General features: G+C 38.8%; 1 protein-coding gene and 1 long non-coding RNA gene across 4 annotated transcripts in view; one reads left to right on the top strand and one right to left on the bottom strand.

Moving 5' to 3' along the window:
- PTAR1 (protein prenyltransferase alpha subunit repeat containing 1) overlaps positions 1 to 1,227 on the bottom strand; it is a 47,503-nt gene extending 46,276 nt beyond the window's left edge. For all 3 annotated transcript variants that reach the window (XM_039461356.2, XM_074394701.1, XM_010346137.3), the window contains exon 1: positions 1,081 to 1,227. In XM_039461356.2, coding sequence (XP_039317290.1) covers positions 1,081 to 1,166 — 86 coding nt within the window. In that variant the 5' untranslated portion in view covers positions 1,167 to 1,227. The remainder of the gene's footprint in view (positions 1 to 1,080) is intronic.
- Positions 548 to 24,988, top strand: part of LOC120360696 (uncharacterized) — a 35,850-nt gene continuing 11,409 nt past the window's right edge. The window contains exons 1-2 of the long non-coding RNA XR_005577131.2: positions 548 to 766; positions 6,564 to 6,663. This is a non-coding gene — a long non-coding RNA (uncharacterized LOC120360696). The remainder of the gene's footprint in view (positions 767 to 6,563; positions 6,664 to 24,988) is intronic.

Below are 24,988 nucleotides of genomic sequence, written 5' to 3'. Positions count from 1 at the left end.
TGGTAAGATACAAGTCTGGCAAGCTCTTCAGGCAGAAAAGCTGAACCGGTTAGAACACTTAACCAAAAAAAAAAAAAAAAAAAAAAAAAAAAAGGCATGCGTTCCAGCCTGAAAAATAAAAGTAAAAATAAACTCCAAAAACAATTGGATAAAGCGAAAGTTATGCAACTAGATACTACGTTTCTTCCCTTTGAGGAGGAAGAGGCATGGGAAAGGAGGTACATTGTTGCTTCTTCCCTACAACTTTGTGTAATGTAGATCTCTCTCAATAGCTTTTTCACTCCTTACATTAAAAGCGAAGTGTTACAAAGAGTAGACTCTTGCGGTATCTTCCCAGAGTACAAGTAAAAGGGAAAAGATACATGTGTCAGTCCTACAGTGTCCCGTTAAAGTGGGCAGCAGTGCTGGGATAAAAATGAGTTAACATGCTCCTTTTAACTATAAATCCGCTTATGCTAAAAAGTGTCGCGGTTTCATTTGCTTTATCCCAGACTCCACACTGCGCCCATAGAAGCTTCGCTGGAGAACGCTCTGTTCACCTTCAAAACAGTGTTTTATCGGAGTCACTTTACAATTTGGTGGCAAGTAAGGCGAAAGTCAAAAGCAGCCTCAAACCACCCTTAGTAAATTGAGGCGTGTGGGGCTCATTAAGAATAAGAGGATCGGTTAACCCCTCTTGCCAACGTCCGGGATGAATCTCAAGAGTTGTGTTTACAAGGCAGACACGGACCCACACTGTTGCGTGTGCGCCCGTGGACGCACAGAGGTAGGATGTGGACCTACGGGTGAAGTCTTTGGAGTTTCGTGAACTCCTAGGAAAAGCTGGGGAGGGAGAAAGTCGTTCCGTTTTGATTTTTCGAGGTCACTTCTAGGGACTCGTCCGCGAGCGCGTTCCGGTAGCGGAAAGCCGGGCCCGCGGCGGCCGACAATGATCCCGCCCGACACGGCTCTGCCTCCTCCCTAGAAGGGCGCGTGGGCCGGGACCCGCGGTCCGCCAGCTGCCCGAGGTCGGCTGGACGCTTGGCCCCGCCCCCGCCCGCTCCCGACGACCCTCGGAGGCAGCGGAGGCGTGCGACTCACATGTGCGGGTTCCTCCTGAAGGCGTTAGTGATGTCCTTCACCACCCGCTGCACCAGCACCGCCACTTCCTCGTTCGACTCGGCCATGTTGGCGGCGGCCGCGGCGGTTCGGGCGCGCCTCCGCAAGAGCCGGGCCGCCGGCGGGAGTTCCGCGGGGAGCGCGCGCGCGGGTGCGCCGGCTTGACCGCGCCCCCGCCGCCGCGGCCGCCGCCGAGCACTTCCGGGTCAGCCAGCCGGCGGCCTGGGCGTGGCGCTGGCTGGAAGGAGTTCGCCTCCGCGCGGGTAACGAGTTTCTAAGCGTCAGAAACGATGCTGTACATTTGTTTGCAAAGTTCTCTCAGGCTGCCGATTTTGTTATTTTATTTTTTAGTTCACTAGGAACCGAGGAGAAAGGAGACCTCGAGACACACTCCCCGAGAGTCAAGAGACCTGCCTGCACCCTCAGCCAGGTCCGGGCATCGTCTGAGGGTGCAGGGCCTCTTGACAGTCCTGGGCGTTTTTCAGAGCTTGTCCGCTTTATTTTCCCAACTGGAGGGAAGAGGAGGTCCCGAGGTGTTAGGGCGGAGCGCGTCCCTATTTGACCGTGTTGGTGACCCCCTTACTAACTGTGCCAATTTCCGTCTCTGAACTTGAAAGCAGTCCTTTTTAAGAACATTAAAATTCTAAAGTTTATTAAAGGAAGACAAAGGAAAGTGAAGGAAAAGTTTGCCATCTGGATGTAGGAAGCAGAAGTGATAGTTCTTAGATTTTTCTATCTCATTTTGCACTACATTTGGTAGCCTTTGCATCAATTTTGGAATTAAAGGATCAAGACCCTGATAGGGTTTGGTCATAATAGCAAAAATGGATTTTTGTAGGAAAAACGAGCTTTCTAGTTTATTTGGGATTTTGAAATGACATAACTAAAATGTTTATATATCAAGCTTTTTTTTTTTTTTTTTTTTTTTTGGCAGAGTCTCGCTCTGTCACCAGGCTGGAGTGCAGTGGCTTGATCTCAGCTCACTGCAACCTCTGACTCCCAGGTTCAAGTGATTCTACTGCCTCAGCCTCCCGAGTGGCTGGGACTACAGGGGTGCACTGCCACGCCCAGCTAATTTTTGTATTTTTAGTAGAGACAGGGTTTCACTGTGTTGTCCAGGATGGTCTCGACCTCATCATCCGCCCACCCCGGCCTCCCAAAGTGCTGGGATTACTGGCATGAGCCACCGCTCCCAGCCTGAATCCTAAATCTGGCTGCCTTTGGTTCAATTTCTTTCTTCCACCCTTGACATGTTTCTTTAAAAACTTTTTTTTTCGGCCGGGCGAGGTGACTCAAGCCTGTAATCCCAGCACTTTGGGAGGCCGAGGCGGGTGGATCACGAGGTCGAGAGATCGAGACCATCCTGGTCAACATGGTGAAACCCCGTCTCTACTAAAAATACAAAAAATTAGCTGGGCATGGTGGCGCGTGCCTGTAATCCCAGCTGCTCAGGAGGCTGAGGCAGGAGAATTGCCTGAACCCAGGAGGCGGAGGTTGCGGTGAGCCGAGATCGCGCCATTGCACTCCAGCCTGGGTAACAAGAGTGAAACTCTGTCTCAAAATAAACAAACCAAACAAACAAACAAAAAAACCTTTTTTTTGTTTTCCAAAACAAGCTCATGGTGTGTTTAGTGTGAACATATGTGGAGCATTTGAAGTAGTGTTTATAATGGTTAAAAAAGCTATCTATTGGATGTAAAGTAAATGAGAAATATAAACGAAAAATATAAATTTATTATACTCAGTGGTCAATATTTCGTGTGGGTATGTTTATAAAGGCTGGACTAGGCCTTCTGGTTGTAAAAGAAGTGAGATAGAAGTTTTACAAAATTGTAGCAAGCAAGGTGGGACAGGTTTAAGAACTGGTAAAATCTGCCGGGTGCAGTGGCTTACACCTGTAATCCCAGCACTTTGGGAGACCGAGGCGGGTGGATCACCTGAGGTCAGGAGTTCGAGACCAGCTTGGCCAACATCTCTACTAAAAATACAAATTTAGCCGGACATGGTGCTGCATGCCTGTAGTCCCAGCTACTTGGGAGACTGAGGCAGGATAATCGCTTGAACCCGGGAGGTGGAGGTTGCAGTGAGCCAAAATGGTGCCACTGCACTCCAGCCTGGGCAAAGCAGTGAAAAGAGTGGAATATGTGTTTAGATTCCAAGGAAAAAGACAACTTTAAATATCCTGATTAAGAATGTTACACCAGTTCTTAAATTAGAATTCTTAAATTTAGTAAGTTTTCTTAATCAATATCTTGCATTCTAATGGCAGTGGGAAATAAATCCCAGCTTCTGGAGGCAGAGATCAAAGCAGCACACTCAGAAATAATGATTTTCCTCCAAAGGCTTTATTTAACAGGGAAAAAAGCAAACTTTGTCCCCAAATCTTGATGTAAAACTGATATTCCAGAAACAGAATTCCTCTGTGTAATTCTTTTTATGCCCTCTCCACATACAACCTCTTTATAGTCATTTGAAAGGCATGCATTATATCTTGTTTATTCTAAGAATTCACAAATTGTTTCACCCCAATCATTAAGTATCTAGTATGTTTAAAACTCGATTTTTGTTGTTGCTGCTGTCGTTGTTCTTAGAATTGGAACATATTAGAACTCTGAGCTAACTCTCTAATTTTACGGATAAGAAAATTGAAGACCAAAGAAGTTAAGATTTGAAATTCATGAATCCTTAATAATGATATATATGTACCCAAGAATAGGGTATGATAAATTTAGCATGCTATTGTTGAAGGACTAAAAGATTTATGTTCAGTGATCTGCAAAACACACTTATTGATAATAAAATATAGTATATAGTTTAAATAGCCAGTGAGAGGGTATTGATGAAATTATAAATTTATATGGCAAGATGCTATTTAGACACTTGCAAATCACATTATAATTAGAAGAATATATACCAAAGTATTAGAGGTATATTCATGGGACAATTTGACTATGTAATGCAAAGAGCAAAGTAACATTTGTAATTTAAGATTTTTTTGGCGGGGGTAAGATTGAGTTCCTGTTGCGCAGGCTGGAGTGCAGTGATACATGTTCAAGTGATTCTCCTGTGTCAGCCTCCTGAGAAGCTGGGATTAGAGACACACACCACCACGCCTGGCTGATTTTTCTATTTTTAGTAGAGACTAGGTTTCATTATGTTGGCCGGGCTGGTCTGGAATTCCTGACCTCAACTCCTGACCATCCACCTCGGCCTCCTAAAGTGCTGGGATTACATACTTGAGCCACTGCACCTGGCCTAAAAAAAGTTTTTTAAAGTATATATTAATAAAGAGCTGATATATTTATTTGTTAATTAGCCAACTATCTCATGTGCATACTAATTTTCTTACAGATACATTGATTTTTTTAAGTGACCGTGTCTATTATTATCATTTACATGGTTGTGGATATATTTTGACAATCTTCCTACCTACTCCCAAAAACCATGTTTCTTATTTTAAAAGACTAATTGATGACAGAAGAAAATGTGAATATGTAATGACCAAAACAAGTACCAAATGCAAATACAATGTAATTCAATTCAATTCTAATTGCATATATACGGTATATATTGTCCATAATACAGATAAAATTGTACATATATAGCAACAATCTTGCATGTTCATCACATGTACCCCAAAACCTAAAATGCAATAAAAAAAAAAAGAAAAAAGAAAAAGAAAAAAAAAATTGTACATATATATAAAATGGGGGATATAAACTAAAATATTAGCAATGATTATTTCTATATGATAGAATTGAGATAATTAAGACCAATAAATATATATTCTTTATACTTTTCTGGATGTCCCAAACTTTTACAATGAAAAAATGTATGTCTTGAGGACCCTAGAGGGAAGGACAGCGAGGTAATTTTAACAACTTTTGTGAAGGAATGAAGGTTCCTTGTCATCTGTTTCCATCTTTGCTTTGTATTATTCTGTTTACATTACTGACATGTTGTTTATCACTCCATTTATTTTTATTTGAAGCCCATTTTCTGACATTTTACAAAATAGAATTCAAATAGTACTAAATATGTTCTACCATATACTAGCTATTATTACAGAAAGAACAATCTTATTTTCTCCACTACAAAAATTAAATAGCTGAGTGCAGTGACACACTTCTTTAGTCTCAGCTACTCTGCAGGCTGAGAGGATTGCTTGAACCCAGGAGTGTGAAGATCAGCCAGAGCAACATAGCAAGACTTCATCTCAAAAAAAATTAATGCCCAATTTTAAATAGTTTATTATATTGCCATTGTGGTTACCTGTATCTTGAGTTTTGCCAGAGCTCAGCCCTATCCACTATCTTAAAATCTAAAATTTAAGAACTTACTAGCAAAGAAATAGGAGAAGGATAACATAATATTAACCAGGAAGCCACAATATTGATGTATTTTATGAATTCTTAAGAAAAAACAACACGAATGGTGTTCATCTTTAAAATTTTTGTTAAAGATTATTTCAAGAAAAGGAACAGAATTCAATAGATATACTTTAAAAGACATGTACATTAAACTTAGGACATGTGTATACTCTGTCTCGGTATGTTGGTTTATTTCCCCAAATATGACTCACTATATCCAAGAACTATTTAAAAATATCACAAAACCACCCATGCATGGTAGTGCATCTATTGTTATAATTAGTTGGTATTTCTAGCTCTTCATTATTCAAGTTTTTGGGATCAAAATGAGAGAATACATGTGATAGCATCTTTAAACTGAGAAGCACTGTTCAAGTTACTGTTTATTTCTATGAATAAAGAAAGTATCGTTACTAGTAAATCCATATAAAAACACAATGGTGAACTAAGGCTAAGCTAGATAGTTTCAATGTGAAACTTGTTTAACACTTTTAAAGAAAAAAAATTTTTTTTTTTTAAGATGGAGTGTTGCTCTGTTGCCCAGGCTGGAGTGCAGTGGTGTGATCTCTGCTCACTGCAACCTCTGCCGCCAGGTTCAAGCAATTTTCCTGCCTCAGCCTACTGAGTAGCTGGGACTACAGGCACCCGGTACCATGCCTGGCTAATTTCTTTATTTTTAGTAGAGACAGGGTTTCACCATATTGGCCAGCCTGATCTTGAACTCCTGACCTTGTAATCCACCCACTTCAGCCTTCCAAAATGTTGGGATTACAGGCATGAGCCACCACACCTGGCCCTAAAGAGAATTTTTATACCGCTATTACAATTAATCTAATTAAAGCATGAACTTTTTCTATCCTGTCAAAGTACGTAAATGTTATCAAGATGATAATAATGAAGATGACTTTAAATGACCAGTTTATGCTGATGTTAGAACCCATGAAGATACAGGGGTGAGGAACTAGTTACATAAATGATTTTTGTTGCTGAGTAAGTGATATTTTATTTTATTCGACAGCTCTAATACAGCATCTGTTTTTTTTTTTATATTATATATATTTTTTCATTTTGCCCTGTCCTTCCTTCCTCCCACAGAGGCCCAGGAGACTTTTATGTAATCTTTAGAAAAGAACAGGAGAAAATGTCTAGAGAGAAAGAGCCATTCCAGGACCTACATATGGAAACAGCTAAAGAGGTGGGTATTGGTCAATGATGCAATTAGTGTCTCATGTACAGTACTGATGATATCAGGCTGTCATAAGAATTTTCTTAGTAATAATGCCTTTCAATGGATGACTAAATTTTTTTAAGTATCCAAATATAAGTATGTCCTTAAGGTTTTTTTCCTGCTTATTTTTCAGTGTAACTGTGATAGAAGTGAAAGCCATAGACAGGTTCAAACATAACTGGAAATTTAGAAAGGGAGTAGGAGCTTCATTTTGGCCGCAGTAGAGGTTCAGTCTGAAATCTCTTCAGTAACTATCTAAAAGTAAGACAAGGCTATACCTCCTTTTGCCTCCCTTCTAAAGTTAATTTTTCAATTCAGAAATTTTGTAATATACCTTACATCTCAGTTTCTTTCTGTTTCTATGCTTTAAGCTACCTCTGAGAACCATCAAAATTAATACCCGGCCAAAATTACCCATAGCTTTTTAAAAAATTTGACTTATGCTATTAATTTGCAATATAATATTTATAGAGACTGATAGTATGAGCTTTAGGAAAGAATTTCAAAGAATAACACTCCAAATGATGTCTTCTGACTTTAGGCACTTTAATTTCTATGGTAAGTCCTCTGAGTCATCAGTATGCAAAAAGGACGGTACAAAAGATAGGCTCTTGGGTTTGTAGGAGGAAAAGGCTAAATACTGTCTTTGAGAGGACAGGATGCCAAACTGTTTATTTATTCCATAAATTAATGAACAATACTGTATATTAGACATTGTGCTAGCTGCTGGGTATTCAATAGTGAGAGAAACAGACATGGTTCATGCTTTCTGTGGAACTTACAGTCTAATAGAAGAGATAGACAATTTTCAAGTAAACAGATAAATATATAATGAAAAATTATAATAAATAGCACAAAAGGAGAAAGCAGGATACCATGAGAGAAGTGTCAGAGTAAGGACATAGCATTGGATGCCGTAGTCAGAGAAAGCCTGTGGTGATAGTTAAGCTGAAACCTGAGAGACAAGAAGAAACCGGCCCTGTGAAAGGCAGGGGGAAAGCCTCATCAGTGGTGAAACATTAATGTGAAGGTCTAAGAACAAAAGAGTTAACTTAGCATGTCTGAAGGATTGAAAGATGGCCAAATTAATAACTTACCAACCTAACAGTGTTGGTAAAATGATTTCAGATTCAGGATGGTGGTTACCCAAATGACAACAATGAACATGATTGCCTAGCTCCAATTTTTTCCTATTCTGTATACTCTGTGTTCTTTATTGTACTATGCTGAACAGTTTTCTGGGCTGAATGTTAAATATATTTACAGAATAAAAACTTAAATGTTGTAAAGTATATCAGTTAAGGTCCTGTCAGGAAACAAGTCACATTCTGTATTCTAAGTAAAAAGGGTTTCATATAGGTCATTTGAGATTTACGTACCTGTTGCAAGAGTGAGGTAGCAAGTCAGGGGAACTGTCACCAAATATCACAGTCTTCAGCAATAAAACAGGTGACTGTACCTTGTCCAGAAGCTACTGCAAATCTCAAGAACCTCTAGGAAGCTCTTATCAGCTCTTATTATAGCACCTACTCAAGAGTTTCTCAAGAAACTCACCCAGAAGGTATGTCAGACCTCATGCTGGATCTCTGTACATGCTTCTCCTTGCAGCTGTCTCCTGGAGAATAATGGTCTCTTCTTTCTGCTTTCCAAATCTTGTGTTCTTACTAGCAAACTCTGCTATGTTATGAAGGATAATTTAGAAAGGGGTCATGATAATGCCTGAGTGTTAATCCCAAGTTGGCGACAGACAATTCAGTACAGTTCACTTATCTTGCATTGGTGAACAACAACAACAACAACAACAACAACAACAACAATTGTGAGACTCAATAGGGTAATGATAAGAGAAGCCACTTGTCTTTGGCTCCTGGATACATGTATTCTGGTTATGGAAAATACGGCATCATGCACTGGCTGGTGCTTCAGATTGCATATTGATCTTGTAAGACAGTGCCACAACGCACATTGTGCTGCCCAATCTAGCACTATATTTAAGACTTCAGCAGGTCATTCTACTGCCTAATTAACTAAACTGCTTTAGAATGGTGGGGTATATGTTATGGTCAGTGAATGAAGCCATTCCTATGCTCCTTTTGTTTTAAAATGAGTTCATTGGTCAAAAATTAAGTATGCTAGTTATGTATTGCTGTGTAACAAACGAACCTCAAGCTTGTTGGCTTAAAACAACATTATTATTCTGTGGATTGACTGGGACCAACTGAGTAGTTATTATTTAGTGTCATGCAGTTACAGAAAGATAATGGCTAGGCCTGAAGTCATCAAAAGCCTTAACTGACATGTCTGGTGTCGTGGTGCTTCTTGTTCTCACTTTTCAACTGGCATCTCATGCTACAGGCTTTTCAGAGCATAGTGGGCTCAGGAAATTATACATGGCAGCTAGCTTCTAAAAGGCAGGAAATGAGAGCTTAGGTTGATTAAGGACATAGCATCAATTTTGCAATATTAAAATGGTCAAAGTTGTCACAGTACTTCCCCAGATTCAAGTGGATGGAGGAAGTCCCGTGGGATAGTGTGAAGGTCACATTGCAGAAGAGAATATGAAAAAGAAGATGGTGTTTTGCCTGTCTGAAAATAAAACCTATCATGTGTTAAATGGGCTACTGTATTAGGCTGCTTTTGCGTTGCTGAAAAGGAATACTTGAGGCTGGGTAGTTTATAAAGACAGGAGATTTAATTCACTCATGGTTCCACAGGCTTTACAGGAAGCATGGTGCTGGCATCTGCTTGGTGTATGGGGAGGTCCCAGGGAGTTTACAATCATGATGAAGGTGAAAAGGGAGCAGGTGTCTCACATGGTGAGAGCGGGAACAAGAGAGAGAAGGGGGAGGATCCACACACTTTTAAACAACCAGATCTCATGTGAACTCAGAGGTAGAGTTCACTTATGAAGGGAAAAGCACCAAGCTATTCATGAGGGATCTACCCGCCATGATCTAAACAACTCCCACCAGTCCCCACTACCAACACTGGAGACCACATTTCTTTATTTAAAGAACTATTTTTATTTTTACTTTTGTGAGTACATTAATATATACATTGACTATATTTTGTGAGTACATTAATATATACATTCCCTGTGATAGAAGAATCCATTGTAAACAACCTACTATCAGGTAGCTTGTTGATTCTTTTTGGTCCCTGCTGTTGAAATCTTGTGCACCTAGCAGTGACTCTAACAAGATTAGCTTTGCATAGGGGTTGGAGGAGGAAGAAAATCTGCATTATTGAGCATAGGTATAATCTCTATGGCCACTATCGTCTTGAGCCCATAAAGCAAACATTGTCATGGCTAGAGAAAGAGGCTGAGTATTAGCCATAGAATAGAACATTTTGTCCTGATTATTGAGAACATTTTCTGCAATGGATGCCCTTTTTTGGGGCATTCATATGGAACACAAATAACACCAGAATCTATGCCTATTCAGAGAGATCTCTCCTCATCCCTCTTCCCCAGACTTCTTTATCATCAATTACTAAATTTTGCTAATTCCTATATAGTTTATACATTGTATTAGGGTTCTCTTAGAGGGACAGAACTAATAGGATATACATATATATTTTTTAATTCTTAAAATTTATCATCTTTCTCTCTCGTGTGTGTGTGTGTGTGTGTGTGTGTGTGTGTGTGTGTGTATGTGTATATATATGTGCATAGCATCTAAAAGTAGTACCCCCTTTAACACGATAGGTTTTATTTTCAAGACAGGCAAAATATCATCTTCTTTCCCTTTCTCTCTCTCTCATATATGTATGTATATGTATAGATATATATGTGTATATATAAGTAAGTACAGTCATTCCTCAGTATCTGTGGGGGCTTGTTTCCAGGATCCCCGTGGATACCAAAATCTGTGCATGCTCATATCCTTTATACAAAATGAGATAATATTTGTATATATCCTATGCACATCTTCTTGTTTTGTGTGTGTGTGTGTGTGTGTGTGTGTGTGTATGGATATATATTAGAGAGAGAGAGAGAGAGAGAGAGAGAGAGAGAGAGAGAGAAAGAAGATGGTGTTTTGCCTGTCTTGAAAATAAAACCTATCATGTGTTAAATGGGGTACTACTTTTGGTAATACCAACATATCGTGGAGAGCTGTCTGGAAACCAAATGAGGTCCAAATTTTGTCTTACTCAGTCACATGTCATAGGGATAAGGCCATATGTGTAGACTGAGGTAGAGATAACAATGCAATAGTAGGAGTAAGTACAGTCATTCCTCAGTATCTGGGGGATTGTTTTTAGAATCACTGTGGATACCAAAATCTGTACAAGCTCATATCCCTTATATAAAATTGCATAATATTTGTGTATATACTATGCACATCTTCCTATATACCTTTTTTTTTTTTTGAGATGAAGTTTTGCTCTTGTTGCCCAGGTTGGAGTGCAATGGTGTGATCTCAGCTCACTGCAACCTCCACCTACCGGTCCAAGTGATTCTCCTGCCTCAGCTTCCTGAGTACCTGGGATTACAGGCATGTGCCACCATGCCTGGCTAATTTTTTTGTATCTTTAGTAGAGATGGGGTTTCAGCATGTTGGCCAGGTTGGTCTCAAACTCCTGACTTCAAGTGATACACCTGCTTGGCCTCTCAAAGTGCTGGGATTACAGGTCAGAGCCACCATGCCTGGCCTATACTTTAAATCATCTCTAGATTACTTAAAATACCTAGTAAAATGTAAATGCTATGTCAATGGTTGTGATACTATATTGATTCTTTTAATATGTATTTTTTTTTCTGAATATTTTTGATCATCATTTAGTTCAGGTGTCCCCAAACTTTTTACACAGGGGGCCAGTTCACTGTCCCTCAGACCGTTGGAGGACCGCCACATACTGTGCTCCTCTCACTGACCACCAATGAAACAGGTGCCCCTTCCTGAAGTGCGGCGGGGGGCCGGATAAATGGCCTCAGGGGGCTGCATGTGGCCCGTGGGCTGTAGTTTGGGGACGCCTGATTTAGTTGAATCCAGGAATGCAGAATCCACTGATACTGAGGGTGTCTGAGTTACTTACCCATGCAACTTGTGTCTTGGGAACTGCTTGAGCCTGATCTTGTATAGCTGATTTACAGCATTGTGGTCCTGAGTCAGATAATACTGTAACTCTCTATGGACAGCTCATGTCACATGACTACTTTGTGTTTCTTATTCAGGTGTTCAGTCCTGGGGGCCCAGTAGCAACCCCTGAACTGTTTCTCAAAAGTATAATCTTTATCAATAAAAAATGATTGGCTTTTCCCCAAAAACCTAAGGGTATTGCCATGGCATTTTTTATTTGCTACTGTGAGAACATTCCAATGTGCTCTTTCAGCACCATTCAGTCTGCTGAGTCATATGGCCCAATATCAGCTTGCATAGAAGTTCAGAAGCTTCTGAACTTCTGCAACAGAAGCTTCTGTTGTTCTGGAATCCATTCAAAACTATGGGTTATGCAGTAAGTGACTCAACGTAGAACATTCAACTATGGTATATGTCACAATCTGAATCCAAAGAGGCCTGTGTGTCTCTTTCTCAGTGGTAGAGTGTGCAGGATGAAGCAACTTGCCCTTCACCTTGGTAGAATTGCTGTGCCATGCATGCCCCAACTAATGGACTCCTAGAAACTTCACAAAGGTGGCAGGCCTTTGCATGTTTTAAGGATTTATCTTCCATCCTCTGACATGCATGTGTCTTAGCAAGGTATCTAGGGTACTTCTGGCTAATTCCTGCACATAAGTTGAATCCCTCAAAGTAATAAAGGAGTAAAGCCCTCATTATACTCTCATAGACTCCTGCATATATCAAATACAATTAAACAGTTGTCTAATTAGTTCCATGTCTTTAATCATCTACAGAATATAAACTTCACAAGGGCAGGAACTGTATTTGTTCTGTTTATCTTATGCACCACTGTGTACATTGCCTTGCAATATAGTAGGCTCTCAGTACTTAAATGGATGGATGAATGAAAGGAAAGAATGGGAAACAATAGGGAAGGGTAGAATACCCTACATGTGTAAATGTAATAAAGAAATAGTAGGGGAAGTCACTTGGAATTTATTCAGAAGCCTAATCATGAGGAACCTTGAGGCCATATTTTGGTAGTTAAAATTTTTCTGAGGGGTTACAGGGAGCCATTGAAAGCATTTATCCTTCTTTGTTAAAATCCACTCATTCTTCAAGAGTGTTCTTATTAACTTACACATTGTTTTAGTTATATAGAAATATATAAATGTGTGCACGCATGCGCGTGTGCATACACACACACACACACATACTTCTGAGTATTATCACATAATAAAGTGAGATAATTCACTTCATCTTTATTGTTGTTTCCCTGGCATCTGGTATAGTTCCTGAACATAGTAAGCACTGCAAATGTAGGACTGAGTTAGCTCAGCAAACAAACGCCCAATTCTACTGCTACCTTTCCCATGAAGCCTTCATTAGACACCTCAGTTAGAAATGCTTTCCTAAAAATAGGAACACTTTTACACTGTTGATGGGAGTGTAAATTGGTTCAACCTTGTGGAAGACAGTGTTGTGTGGTGATTTCTCAGGGATCTAGAACCAGAAATACCATTTGACCCAGTAATCCTGTTACTGGGTATATACCCAAAGGTTTATGAATCATTCTACTATAAAGACACATGTACATGTATGTTTATTGCAGTACTATTCACAATAGTGAATGTGAATAGCAAAGACTTGGAACCAACCAAAATGCCTATCAATGATAGACTGGATAAAGAAAATATTGTACATATACACCATGGGATGATATCCAGCCATAAAAAGAATGAGTTCGTCTCCTTTGCAGGGACATGGATGAAGCTGGAAACCATCATTCTCAGCAAACTAACACAGGAACAGAAACCAAACACCACATGTTCTCACTCATAAGTGGGAGTTGAACAATGAGAACATATGGGCACAGGGAGGGAAACTTCACACAGTGGGGCCTGTTGGGGAGTGGGTTGCTAGGGGAGGGATAGCATTAGGAGAAATACCTAATGTGGATGACAGGTTGATGGGTGTAGCAAACCGCCATGGCACATGCATACCTATGTAACAAACCTGCATGTTCTGCACATATATCCCAGAACTTAAAAGTATAATAACTAAAAAAAAAAAAAAAAAAAAAAAAAAGACCTCTCCTATAATCTTGGACTCCACTGTACTTTGTATAGCCTTTGTTTGGCACTTTTTATACATGACCTTGTTTTACAGTTACTTATGTAAATCTCCAATAGCTTTTTCTAAGTTGGAAGGGCTTGTTAAATTCATTTTTATAACCCAGCAACATGGTACAGTTCCTTATATGAGGCAGAATTTAGTATATATGTATTGAATGAGAAAAATGAGACAATGTATTTACTTTTTACTGTTTGTTTTATGAGTAGCAAATAATTAATGCAATAAGAATAATTCTTAAAATTTATCATTAGTTTTTACAATTACCATAGATGTATTTTATTCTATAATTTGATGTTATTTTTCACCAATTGTGTGAGTGTGAAGAATATAGGAAAACCTTCATTTTGGAAATAGTTATAAATAATTATGTAAGTCTTTTTGAAATCATTTTTTAAATTCAGATATTCACAAAACTTAAAATTCACCCTTTTGAAGCATATAATTTAGTGGTTTTTAGTATATTAACAAAGTTATGCAACTATTACCACTAATTCCAGCAGGATATTTTCTTTCTTTCTTTCTTTCTTTTTTTTTTTTTTTTTGAGACGGAGTTTCGCTCTTGTTGCCCAGGCTGGAGTGCAATGGCGCGATCTCGGTTCACTGCAACCTCCGCTTCCTGGGTTCAGGCAATTCTCCTGCCTCAGCCTCCTGAGTAGCTGGGATTACAGGCACACGCCACCATGCCCAGCTAATTTTTAGTATTTTTAGTAGAGACGGGGTTTCACCATGTTGACCAGGATGGTCTCGATCTCTTGACCTCGTGATCCACCCGCCTCGGCCTCCCAGAGTGCTGGGATTACAGGCTTGAGCCACCGCGCCCGGCCTCTTTTTTTTTTTTGAGATGGAGTCTCGCGCTGTCACACAGGCTGTAGTGCAGTGGCATGATCTCAGCTCACTGTAACCTCTGCCTTCCGAGTTCAAGCAATTCTCCCTGCCTCAGCCTCCCGATTAGCTGGGATTACAGGCACCCGCCACCACACCTGGCTAATTTTTGTATTTTTAGTAGACTCAGGGTCTTGCCATGTTGGCCAGGCTGATCTCAAACTCCTGAGCTCAGGAGATCCACCCGTCTCAGTCTCCCAAAGTGCTAGGATTACAGGCTTGAGCCCCCATGCCCAGCCAGAATATTTTCATTATTCTTTTCTTCCACTCCCCATCCCCCAAATGTGGTTTTGATGGAGGTTATTGCTTTGTCTCTTCAGACTGCTTTTTCTTGCACTTTAGCTTGCCTGGTAATCTTTTGCTAAAAATTGAGTATATTGTATGGGATAATAGAAAAGTTATAATGGTAATCTGGCCAGAGCTGGGCTGTGTTTAGTATTTGCTGAAACTGTAAGTGCTAGTGGATTCAGTTTCCTCAGGTGTACTTGTATTTTTCTTCCTTGTTATCTTTAGGTTTTCCTAAGAACTTAGATAGAATCTGTGTCCTGTCACTTTTTTGGTTGAAATCTATTGATATTATACTGGAGCCCCTTGCAGCTCTTGTGGTAAGGTCCAGTTGGAGAGAAATCACTCTATAATTTTATGATTAACTCTAAGTCGTTTTGTGGGCCTGAGTCCTTGGACTTTGACCTTCAGAAGTGCTTCTTAGCCTTTTACATTTCTCCTCTTGGGTGAGACAGAGAAGCTAGAGGGCGCTAGGATTGGGTAATTGCCCTCTCTTTTGCTATCAAAAGATGTGGTAGCATCATTTCACTCGTAGCACTGGTTCTTATTATAAAGATTGCTTTGGGTATTTCAGCGTACCTTTTCCTTGACTAAAATGTGATGATGTCATTCTGGGTCATCTCCATGAAAGCCTCAGGTGGTTCCTGGAAGTAAAACACATCAAAGTGTGAGAGACCCATAAGACTGGACCCCTAAGGATTTTCTCAGTTTAGAGCAAGTCTACACTCAGACTCTAGCAGTTGGTCAAGATTACCACTTAAGTGTTCATACCAGTTTATGGATCCAATGTCTTCTGCTCCAGGTTATCATAGCTGTTATCAGCTATGGTTCTCTGTATTTTCTTCTCTCTAGATTTCTGGGTGGCAGTTTGTTCTGTGACCTTAATTTTTTAACAGGTCTAAGAAAAGTCATTGATTTTCAGTCTCACCTTTTGTCTTACTGTAAGAATGGGAGTGAAGACTTTGAAGCTTTTACGTGTTGGAACAGAAACCAGAATTCTTCTAAACCTTTTGTTAAAGGGCTAGATAGGGCATATTTTAGACTTTGTGAGTCATATACTCTGTTCCAATTACTCGAATCTACTGTTATAGAATGAATACAGCCCTAGCAATGCAGAATGAATAAGTGGTTCTCTATTTTGCTGCTGTTTCATTTATTTCTGTTCAATCTTTACTATTCCCTTCCTTTTACCTACTTTGGGTTTAGTTTCCACTAGTTTTTCTAGTTCTTCTTTTTGGCTGCTTTTCATTTAAATAAAATTTTTATTTCAATAGTTTGGGGGGGACAGGTGGTTGCATGGAAAAGTTCTTTAGTGGTGATTTCTGAGATTTTGTTGCACCCATCACCTGAGCAGTGTACGCTGTACTCAATGTGTTGCCTTTTATTCCTCACCCCACTTCAACCCTTTGCCCAAAGTCCTCAAAGTTCATCCTATCGTTCTTATGCCTTTGCATCCTCATAGCTAGCTCCCACTTATAACTGAGAGCACACAATGTTTGATTTTCCATTTCTGAGTTACTTCACTTAGAATAGTGGCCTCCAAATCCATCCAGGTTGCTGTGAATGCCATTATTTCATTCCTTTTTATGGCTGAGTAGTATTCCGTGGTATATGTGTAAGACATTTTCTTTACTTATTGGTTGATGGGCATTTAGACTGGTTCCATATTTTTGCAATTGTGAATTGTGCTGCTGTAAACATGCATGTGCAAGCTTCTTTTTCATATAATGACTTCTTTTCCTCTGGGTAGATACCCACTAGTGGGATTGCTGGGCCAAATGGTAGTTCTACTTTTAGTTGTTTAAGGAATCTCCATATTGTTTCCCATAGTGGTTTACTCGTTTACATTCCCACCAGTGTAGAAGTGTTTCCTTTTTACTACATTCATGTAACATCTGTTTGTTTGGTTTAAAAAATTTTTTTAATTATAGCTATTCTTGCAGGAGTAAGGTGGTATCTCTCAGTGTTTTTGATTTGCATTTCCCTGATAATTAGTGTGTTGAGCATTTTTTTTTCATATATTTGTTGGCCATTTGTCTAACTTCTTTTGAGGATTGTCTATTCATGTTCTTTGCCTATTTTTTTGATGGGCTTTTTTTTCTTGCTGATTTTAGTTCTTTATAGATTCTGGAATTAGTCCTTTATTAAATGCATAGTTTGCAAAGATTTTCTCCTACTCTGTGGGTTGTCTGTTTACTGTGCTGATTATTATTGTTGTTATTATGCTGTGCAGAAGCTTTTTAGGTTAATCATTAGGTCCCATCTATTTATCTTTGTTTTTGTTGCTTTTGCTTTCGGATTCTTGGTAATGAATTATTTCCCTAACCCAATGTCTAGAAGAATTTTTCTGATGTTATCGTCCAGAATTTTTATGGTTTCAGATATTTGATTTAACTTTTTGATACATCTTAAGTTAATTGTTGTATAAGGTAAGAGATGAGGACCCAGCTTCATTCATGTGCAAAATTGGCTTGCCAATTGTTTCAGCACTATTCATTCGTTGAATAGGGTATTCATTCCCCACTTTATCTTTTTATTTGCTGTGGCTATAAGTATTTGGCTTTGTTTATGAGTTCTCTACTTTGTTTCATTGGTCTACATGCCTATTTTTCTTTTTTTTTTCCTTTTTTTTTTTTTTTTTTTTGAGATGGAGTCTCACTCTGCTGCCAGGGCAGAGTACAGTGGCATGATCGTAGCTTACTGCAACCTCTGCCTCAGGTTCAAGTGATTCTCCTGTCTCAGCCTCCCGAGTAGCTGAGACTGCAGGCATGTGCCACTATGCCTAGCTATTTTTTGTATTTTTAGTATATCAGGGTTGCCCCCACATTGGGCACCAGCTGTTGCGGTCTGACCTCCAAACCCTGACCCAGTCTGGAATTTGACGGGTGAACAAATTCACTCAAACACAAATCTCCAGTGAAAGAGTGGGCTAGGGGTGTCTGTGGTCACTCAATACTCCTGAGAGAGATAGCAGCCATGGCCCCAACTCCTGGCCTTGCAGGCCTTTATTCAGCACATATTAAATGACAAAGGCTTTGCGTCAGTACCTCTGGAGAGTAAAGATGAAAGGCCAGGTTCCTAGGCCTAAAGCAAATACCATTTGTGAATAATTTACTTCTGTTACCTCCCCTCCCCCCCAAAAAAAGAGGCAGTCAAGTGAGAATGGACAAAAATTGGTCTTAGGGACAAGCCATTTAGATAAACTCCTTTGCATTCCCCTGTTAACTGCCTTATGCTTCCAGCCTCAAGAAAAAATAACTAGCCGTCTTTGGCCCATTATTTTCTGAAGCTGTGCAAACTTCCCGGCCTTCCAAGGGGGTTTTGTGCCTATTTCCTATAAATATTAATTTTTCCCTTATTTTTGCTACCATTTTGACTGAACTGAACTACCACATTAGTAGAGATGTGGTTTCACCATGTTGGCCAGGATGGTCTCCATCTCTTGACCTTGTGATCCACCTGCCTCGGCCTCTCAAAGTGCTGGGATTACAGTTGTGAGCCACTGCACCTGGCCTACATGCCTATTTTTATGCCAGTACCATGCTGTTTTGGTAATCATAGGTTTGTAGCATAGTTTGAAGTCGGGCAATGTGTTGCCTCCAGATTTGTTCTTTTTGCTTAGTCTTGCTTTGGCTATGTAGATTCTTATTTGGTTCTATATAAATTTTAGGCTTGTGTTTTCTAGTTCTGTGAAGATGATGGTATTTCAATGGGAATTTTATTGAATTTATAGATTGCTTTTGGCAGTATAGTCATTTTCACAATATTGATTCTCACAATATTGATCCCATCCATGAGCATGGAATGTGTTTACAATTGTTTGTGTCATCTGTGATTTCTTTTAGCACTGTTTTGTAGTTTTCCTTGTGGAGGTCTTTCACCTCCTTGGTTAGGTATATTCCTAAGTTTTTTTTTCTGCTATTGTAAAAGAGGTTGAATTCTTAATTTTATTCTCAGCTTGGTCATTGTTGGCATCTAGCTACTGATTTACATACATCAATTTTGTACCCTGAACTTTTATTGAATTCATTTATTAGATCTAGGAGCTTTTTAGATGAGTCTTTATGGTTTTCTAGGTATACGATCATATCACCAATGAAGTGACAGTGTGACTTCCTCTTTACCAATTTGGATGCCCTTTGTTTCTTTCTCTTGTCTGATTGCTCTGGCCAGGACTTCCAGTACTGTGTTGAATAGAAGTGGTGAAAATGGACATCATTGTCTTTTTCCATTTCTCAGGGGGAATGCTTTCAAATATTCCCTGTTCAGTTTAGTGTTGCCTGTGGGTTTTTCATAGATGGCTTTTATATGTCCCTTCTATGCTGACTTTGCTGAGGGTTTTAATCATAAAGCGATGCTAGATTTTATCAAATGCTTTTTCTGGATCTATTGAAATTATCATGTGATTTTTGTTTTTAATTCTGTTTATATGATGTATCACATTTATTGACTTTCATGTATTAAACCATCCCTGTGTCCCTGGTATGAAACCCACTTGAGACTTGTTTGTGGCCTATCATATGATCTATATTGGAGAATGTTCCATGTGCTGCTGAAAAGAATGTACATTCTGCAGTTGTTGGGTAGAAAGTTCTTCAAATATCTGTTAAGTCCATTTGTTCTGGGGTATAGTTTAAGTTCATTGTTTCTTTATTGATTTTCTGTCTTGATGACCTGTCTAGTGCTGTCAGTGGAATATTGAAGTCCCTCACTGTTATTGTGTTACCATCTATCTCATTTCTTATGTCTAGTAATAATTGTTTTATAAATTTAGGAGCCCCTGTGGCTAATCCCTAGGACAACCACCAAGAATATAACTCAAAAAATAAATACAGTAGGGCCAGGTATGGGTGCTCATACCTGTAATCCCAGCACTTTGGGGAGGCTGAGGCAGGTGGATCACATGATGTGAGGAGTTCAAGACCAGCCTGGCCAACATGGTGAAACCCTGTCTCGACTAAAAATACAAACATAAAAATAAAAAAAATAGCCAGGTGTGGTGGCATGTGTCTGTAATCCCAGCTATTCAGGAGGCTGAGGCAGGAGAATCACATGAACCTGGGAGGTGGAGATTGCAGTGAGCCGAGATCATGCCACTGTACTCCAGCCTAGGCAACAGAGTGAGACTCTATCTTAATAAATAAATACAGTAAAAGAAATGACAAGGTAATTTAAATGGTACACTATTAAATATCTATTTAACACAAAGTCAGTAATATGGGAATAGAGGGAAAAAGGCATAAGACATAGAAAATAAATAGCAAAATGCAGCAAACATAAATCATTCCTTGTCAGTAATTATATTAATGTACATAGAATAAATTCTGCAACTACAGAACAGGGATTGATAGAATAGACTTAAAAAATGATCCAACTATATACTGTCTACAAGATAATTTATACTGTACCATTTAAAATACCTTGACATTTCTTTTACTGTATTTATTTTTTGAGTTATATTCTTGGTGGTTGTCTTAGGGATTATAATTGAAATTTAATTTTATATCAATCTATTTCAAAATAATAACAACATAATTACAATCACATGAAAAAACTTTGCTCCTATAGATCCTCATCCCCTCCCCGCTCCTTTGTGCTGTTATTGTTATACAAATTACATCTTTATGCCTTATCTATCCAACAACACTAATTATAATCATTCCTGTACAGAGCTGTTTTAAAAATTAGGTAGATTTTATTAAAAAAAAAAACAGGGTTCCAAACCAAAAAATACACGTAGACAGCCTTTTGTAATTATTTAGTTACCTTGAGTGGTGCTCTTTATTTTTTTCATGTGGCTTGAGTTGCTATCTAGTGTTCTTTCATTTTCTCCTACAGGATTCCCTTTAGTATTTTTTGTATGGCAGGTATGCTTCTGACAAATTCAGTTTAATTTATCTGGAAAGATCTTAATTTTATTTTTCATTTTTGAAGGACCGTTTTACTGGATGATGTGATTATTGGTTGATAGTCTTTCTTTCAGCCCTTTGAATGTGTCTGCCCACTGCCTTCTGACTTCCATGTTTTTGATGAGAAATTGGCTGTAAATTTTGTTAAGGATTCCTGATGAGATGTTTCTTTTTTACTGCCCTCAGATTTACTCTTTGTTACTGACTTTCACCAATTAGATTATAATGTTTCTAATTGTGGCTGTCTTTGAGTTTATCCTACTTGAATTTTGCTAAGTTTATTATATATGCTGATTAATATTTGCGTCAAATTTTGGAAGTTTCCAGTCGTTATTTCTTAAACTATTCTTTCTCAGGCTTTATCCTCTCTCCTTCAAAGACTGTCATTTTGCTTACATTCTTATGTTTGGTGGTGTCTCACAGGTCTCTGAAGCTTCATTTATTTTTCTTCATTTTATTTTTTTGTCCATTGAATTTGATCATCTCAATTTATCTTGGTTCTAGATGCTTTCTTCTACCTGCTTAAGTCTTTACTTGACCCCTCAAGTGAAATTTTCGTTTCTGTTATTGTATTTTCAAGTTTGTTCTTTTTCTATAATTTCTTTCTTTTTTAAAAAAAAAACTTCTCTTTGGTGAGATATTGTTCTCATACTTTTCTTAAGTTATTTATTTATTTATTTGGCAAGGTCTTGCTCTGTTGCTCAGGCTGGAGTCTGGTAGCTCAGTCATAGCTCACTACAGCCTCGAGGCTCTGGACAAAAATGATCCTCCTGCTTCAACCTCCTGAGTAGCTAGGATTATACCCATGTGCCACTATGCCTGGCTAATTTTTTAAATTTTGTGGAGAAAGGCTCTCACTGTGTTAACCAAGCTGGTCTCAAACTCCTGGCCTCAACTCATTTTTTCATCTCAGCCGCCCAAAGTGCTAGAATTACAGGCTCAAGCCACTGTACCTGGCCTCTTAAGTTTTTTAACCATGGCTTCCTTTACTTACTTTAACATATTTAAAATAGCTAATTTGAATTCTTTGTCAGGCTGGGCACGGTGGCTCATGCCTATAATTCCGGCATTTTGGGAGGTCAAGGCAGGCAGATTACCTGAGGTCAGGAGTTCAAGAACAGCCTGACCAATGTGATAAAACCAATCTGTACCAAAAATATAAAAATTAGCCTGGTGTGGTGGCTCGCACCTGTAATCCCAGCTTCTCAAGAGGCTGAGGTATGAAAATCACTTGAACCTGGGAGGCAGAGGTTGTAGTGAGCCAAGAGTGTACCACTGCACTCCAGCCTGGGGGACAGAGTGTGACTCTGTCTTGAATAAATAAGTAAATAAATAAGGCCGGGCGCGGTGGCTCAAGCCTGTAATCCCAGCACTTTGGGAGGCCGAGGCGGGTGGATCACAAGGTCGAGAGATCGAGACCATCCTGGTCACCATGGTGAAACCCCGTCTCTACTAAAAAAATACAAAAAATTAGCTGGGCATGGTGGCGCGTGCCTGTAATCCCAGCTACTCAGGAGGCTGAGGCAGGAGAATTGCCTGAACCCAGGAGGCGGAGGTTGCGGTGAGCCTAGATCGCGCCATTGCACTCCAGCCTGGGTAACAAGAGCGAAACTCCGTCTCAAAAAAAAAATAAAATAAAATAAAAAATAAATAAATAAATAAATAATTTGTCTAGTAAGTTCAACATTTGGTCTTTCTCAAGAATAGTTTATTTTTACTATGTTTCTCCCCTTGTGTATGAGCCATACTTTATTTCTTTGCACATATTATAATTATTTTTTTGTCAAAACTTGGAGATTTAAAATAACGTAATACAAAAACTCTGGAAATCATTCTTCCTTCTCCTCAGGATCTGTTGTTGGTTTCTGCTAATTGGAGTAGATAGTTGTTTATTTAGCAACTTTTCCAAATTAATATGCTAAAGTCTGTATTCTTTGTTATGTGTTGCCAGTGAAAGCTCTGCTTAGCTAGGTTAGTATTCAAGTAATGATTAGATAATAATTTTCTTAAATGCCTGCAACCAATAAGACTCCAAGTCTTTTCTGACAGATTTGATATATTTGTTGTGGCATGCTTTTAACATTCATCCAGGCAGTTAACAAAAAGTTAAACTTTACTTTCTCCTTGCATAGAGCCTCCAGTTTAGCCAGAAGTAAGAGGGGTTCAGCCTTCTCAGGATTTTCCTCAGTATTCACACGGTCCTATGTATATGCTTTGCCTTCTATATTGCAAGAATATGTTGTAGTTTTTCAGACTCTTCTGTGGACATCTAATCCCTAGACTTTCCTTTTAGCCTTTTTGGCTAGCCTGTTGTTGCCCTAACAATTGTATACAATTTTAGTTAATTGCCCTTAAATGTATTTGACAAACACACCTTATATGGTATGAAAGTGTGTCTTCTTCCAATCTCATGTTGAAATATAGTTTCTGATCTTGGAGGTATGGCCTAGTGGGAGGTGTTTGGGTCGTGGGAATAGATCACTCCTGAATGATTTGGTTACCTTCCCATGGCAATGATGAGTTCTCACTCTGGAAGTTCATGTAAGAACTGGTTGTTTAAAGGATTCTGGCACCTCCTTCTCCCTCGCTTGTTCCCTCACTTGCCATGTGACATACCAGCTCTCCCTTTGCCTTCTGCCATGACTGTAAGGTCTCTGAGGCCTCACCAGAAGGTGAGGACACGCTGGTGCCATACTTGTACAGCCTGCAAAACCTCTTTTCTTTATAAATTACAAAGTCTCAGGTATTTATTTATAGTAATGCAAGACAGACTAATACAGTCCCTAAGGATATGGCTGTTTACACTGAATGAGCTCTGAGTCAGGTTAAATAAAGACAAATTTGTGGATGGGGTTTTCCAGGGAACCACCAACAGATAAAACAACAATCTTCTGGGAATGGGGCTTTGAAGGAAGCTTAGTCTCATTCTTCCCTCTCCGGTGCCTGACAGACTGCTGGTTTTCACTATGATTGTGAACTGTTCATTTTCAAGGTGAGAAGGGAGGATGGGAATAGGGTAAATTACAACAACACAAAGCTCACTGTTCTTATCAAGTTTCAGTTGTTTTTCTTGAAAAAATATTTTCTGTATTTTTGTGTTTGGTTAATTTCTAGACTTATGAAAAATTCAGAAATTTCTGTCAATTATTGCACTGTCGCTCATTGCTTTCATGTAGAGAAATAATTTTTAGAGGTCTTTACTCTGCCATTTTTATTGATGTCACCCAGCTTCATCCTTATTCTTGAAAGATATTTTCACTGAACTTAGAATTCTCATTTGGCAGTCTTTATCCCCCTGCATATTGAAAATATTCCACTGTATTTTTGACTCATATTTTATCTGCTGAGAAGTCAGCTATCAGCAAGTAACTCCTTTGAAAGTTATCTGCTAATTTTTTTCTGGCACATTTTAACTATTTTCCCTTTGTCTTTGGTAATATATAATATCAGTATGATATGTTTAATTATGGTTTTATTTTTATTAGTCCTGCTTGGAAATCACTGGGCTTTTTAAACAAAGAACTTGTGCATTTAATCAATTATACAAAACTCTCAGCCTATATGTTTTAAAATATTGTCTCTGCACCCTCCACTTTTTCCTCCCTTCACATTAAAAGAATGTTGGGGTTTTTCATCTTTTTTTCCATGTCTCTTAGCATTCCTTCCATGTATTTCGTATTTTTGTTTCTTTTTGCTGCATTTTGGATCATTTTATATGTCCTGTCTTTTATTTTACTAAATTACTCTGTAGCGATATTTAATGTACTTAGAGTTTTACATTTTATTATTGTTTAATTATACAAGTTCTTTTTTGTTTTTCTACAGATACACTAGGTTTTGTTTTAGGACTCCCTATTCCTTGAAAATACTTTCAGGGTTATCTTTTTATTTGTTTAAGTAGACTAAGCGTGGTTATTTTATAAGCTATATATAATAATTCCAATATCTGAATTATTTGCTTATCTGTTTCCCTAAATTATTGTTTTGGTTATTTCTTGCTCATGATATTGCTGC

The sequence above is a fragment of the Saimiri boliviensis genome, chromosome 2 (assembly GCF_048565385.1).
Source record: "Saimiri boliviensis isolate mSaiBol1 chromosome 2, mSaiBol1.pri, whole genome shotgun sequence".
NCBI classification, from domain to species: Eukaryota; Metazoa; Chordata; class Mammalia; order Primates; family Cebidae; genus Saimiri; species Saimiri boliviensis.
This window is presented reverse-complemented; position numbering and strand designations above follow the sequence as displayed.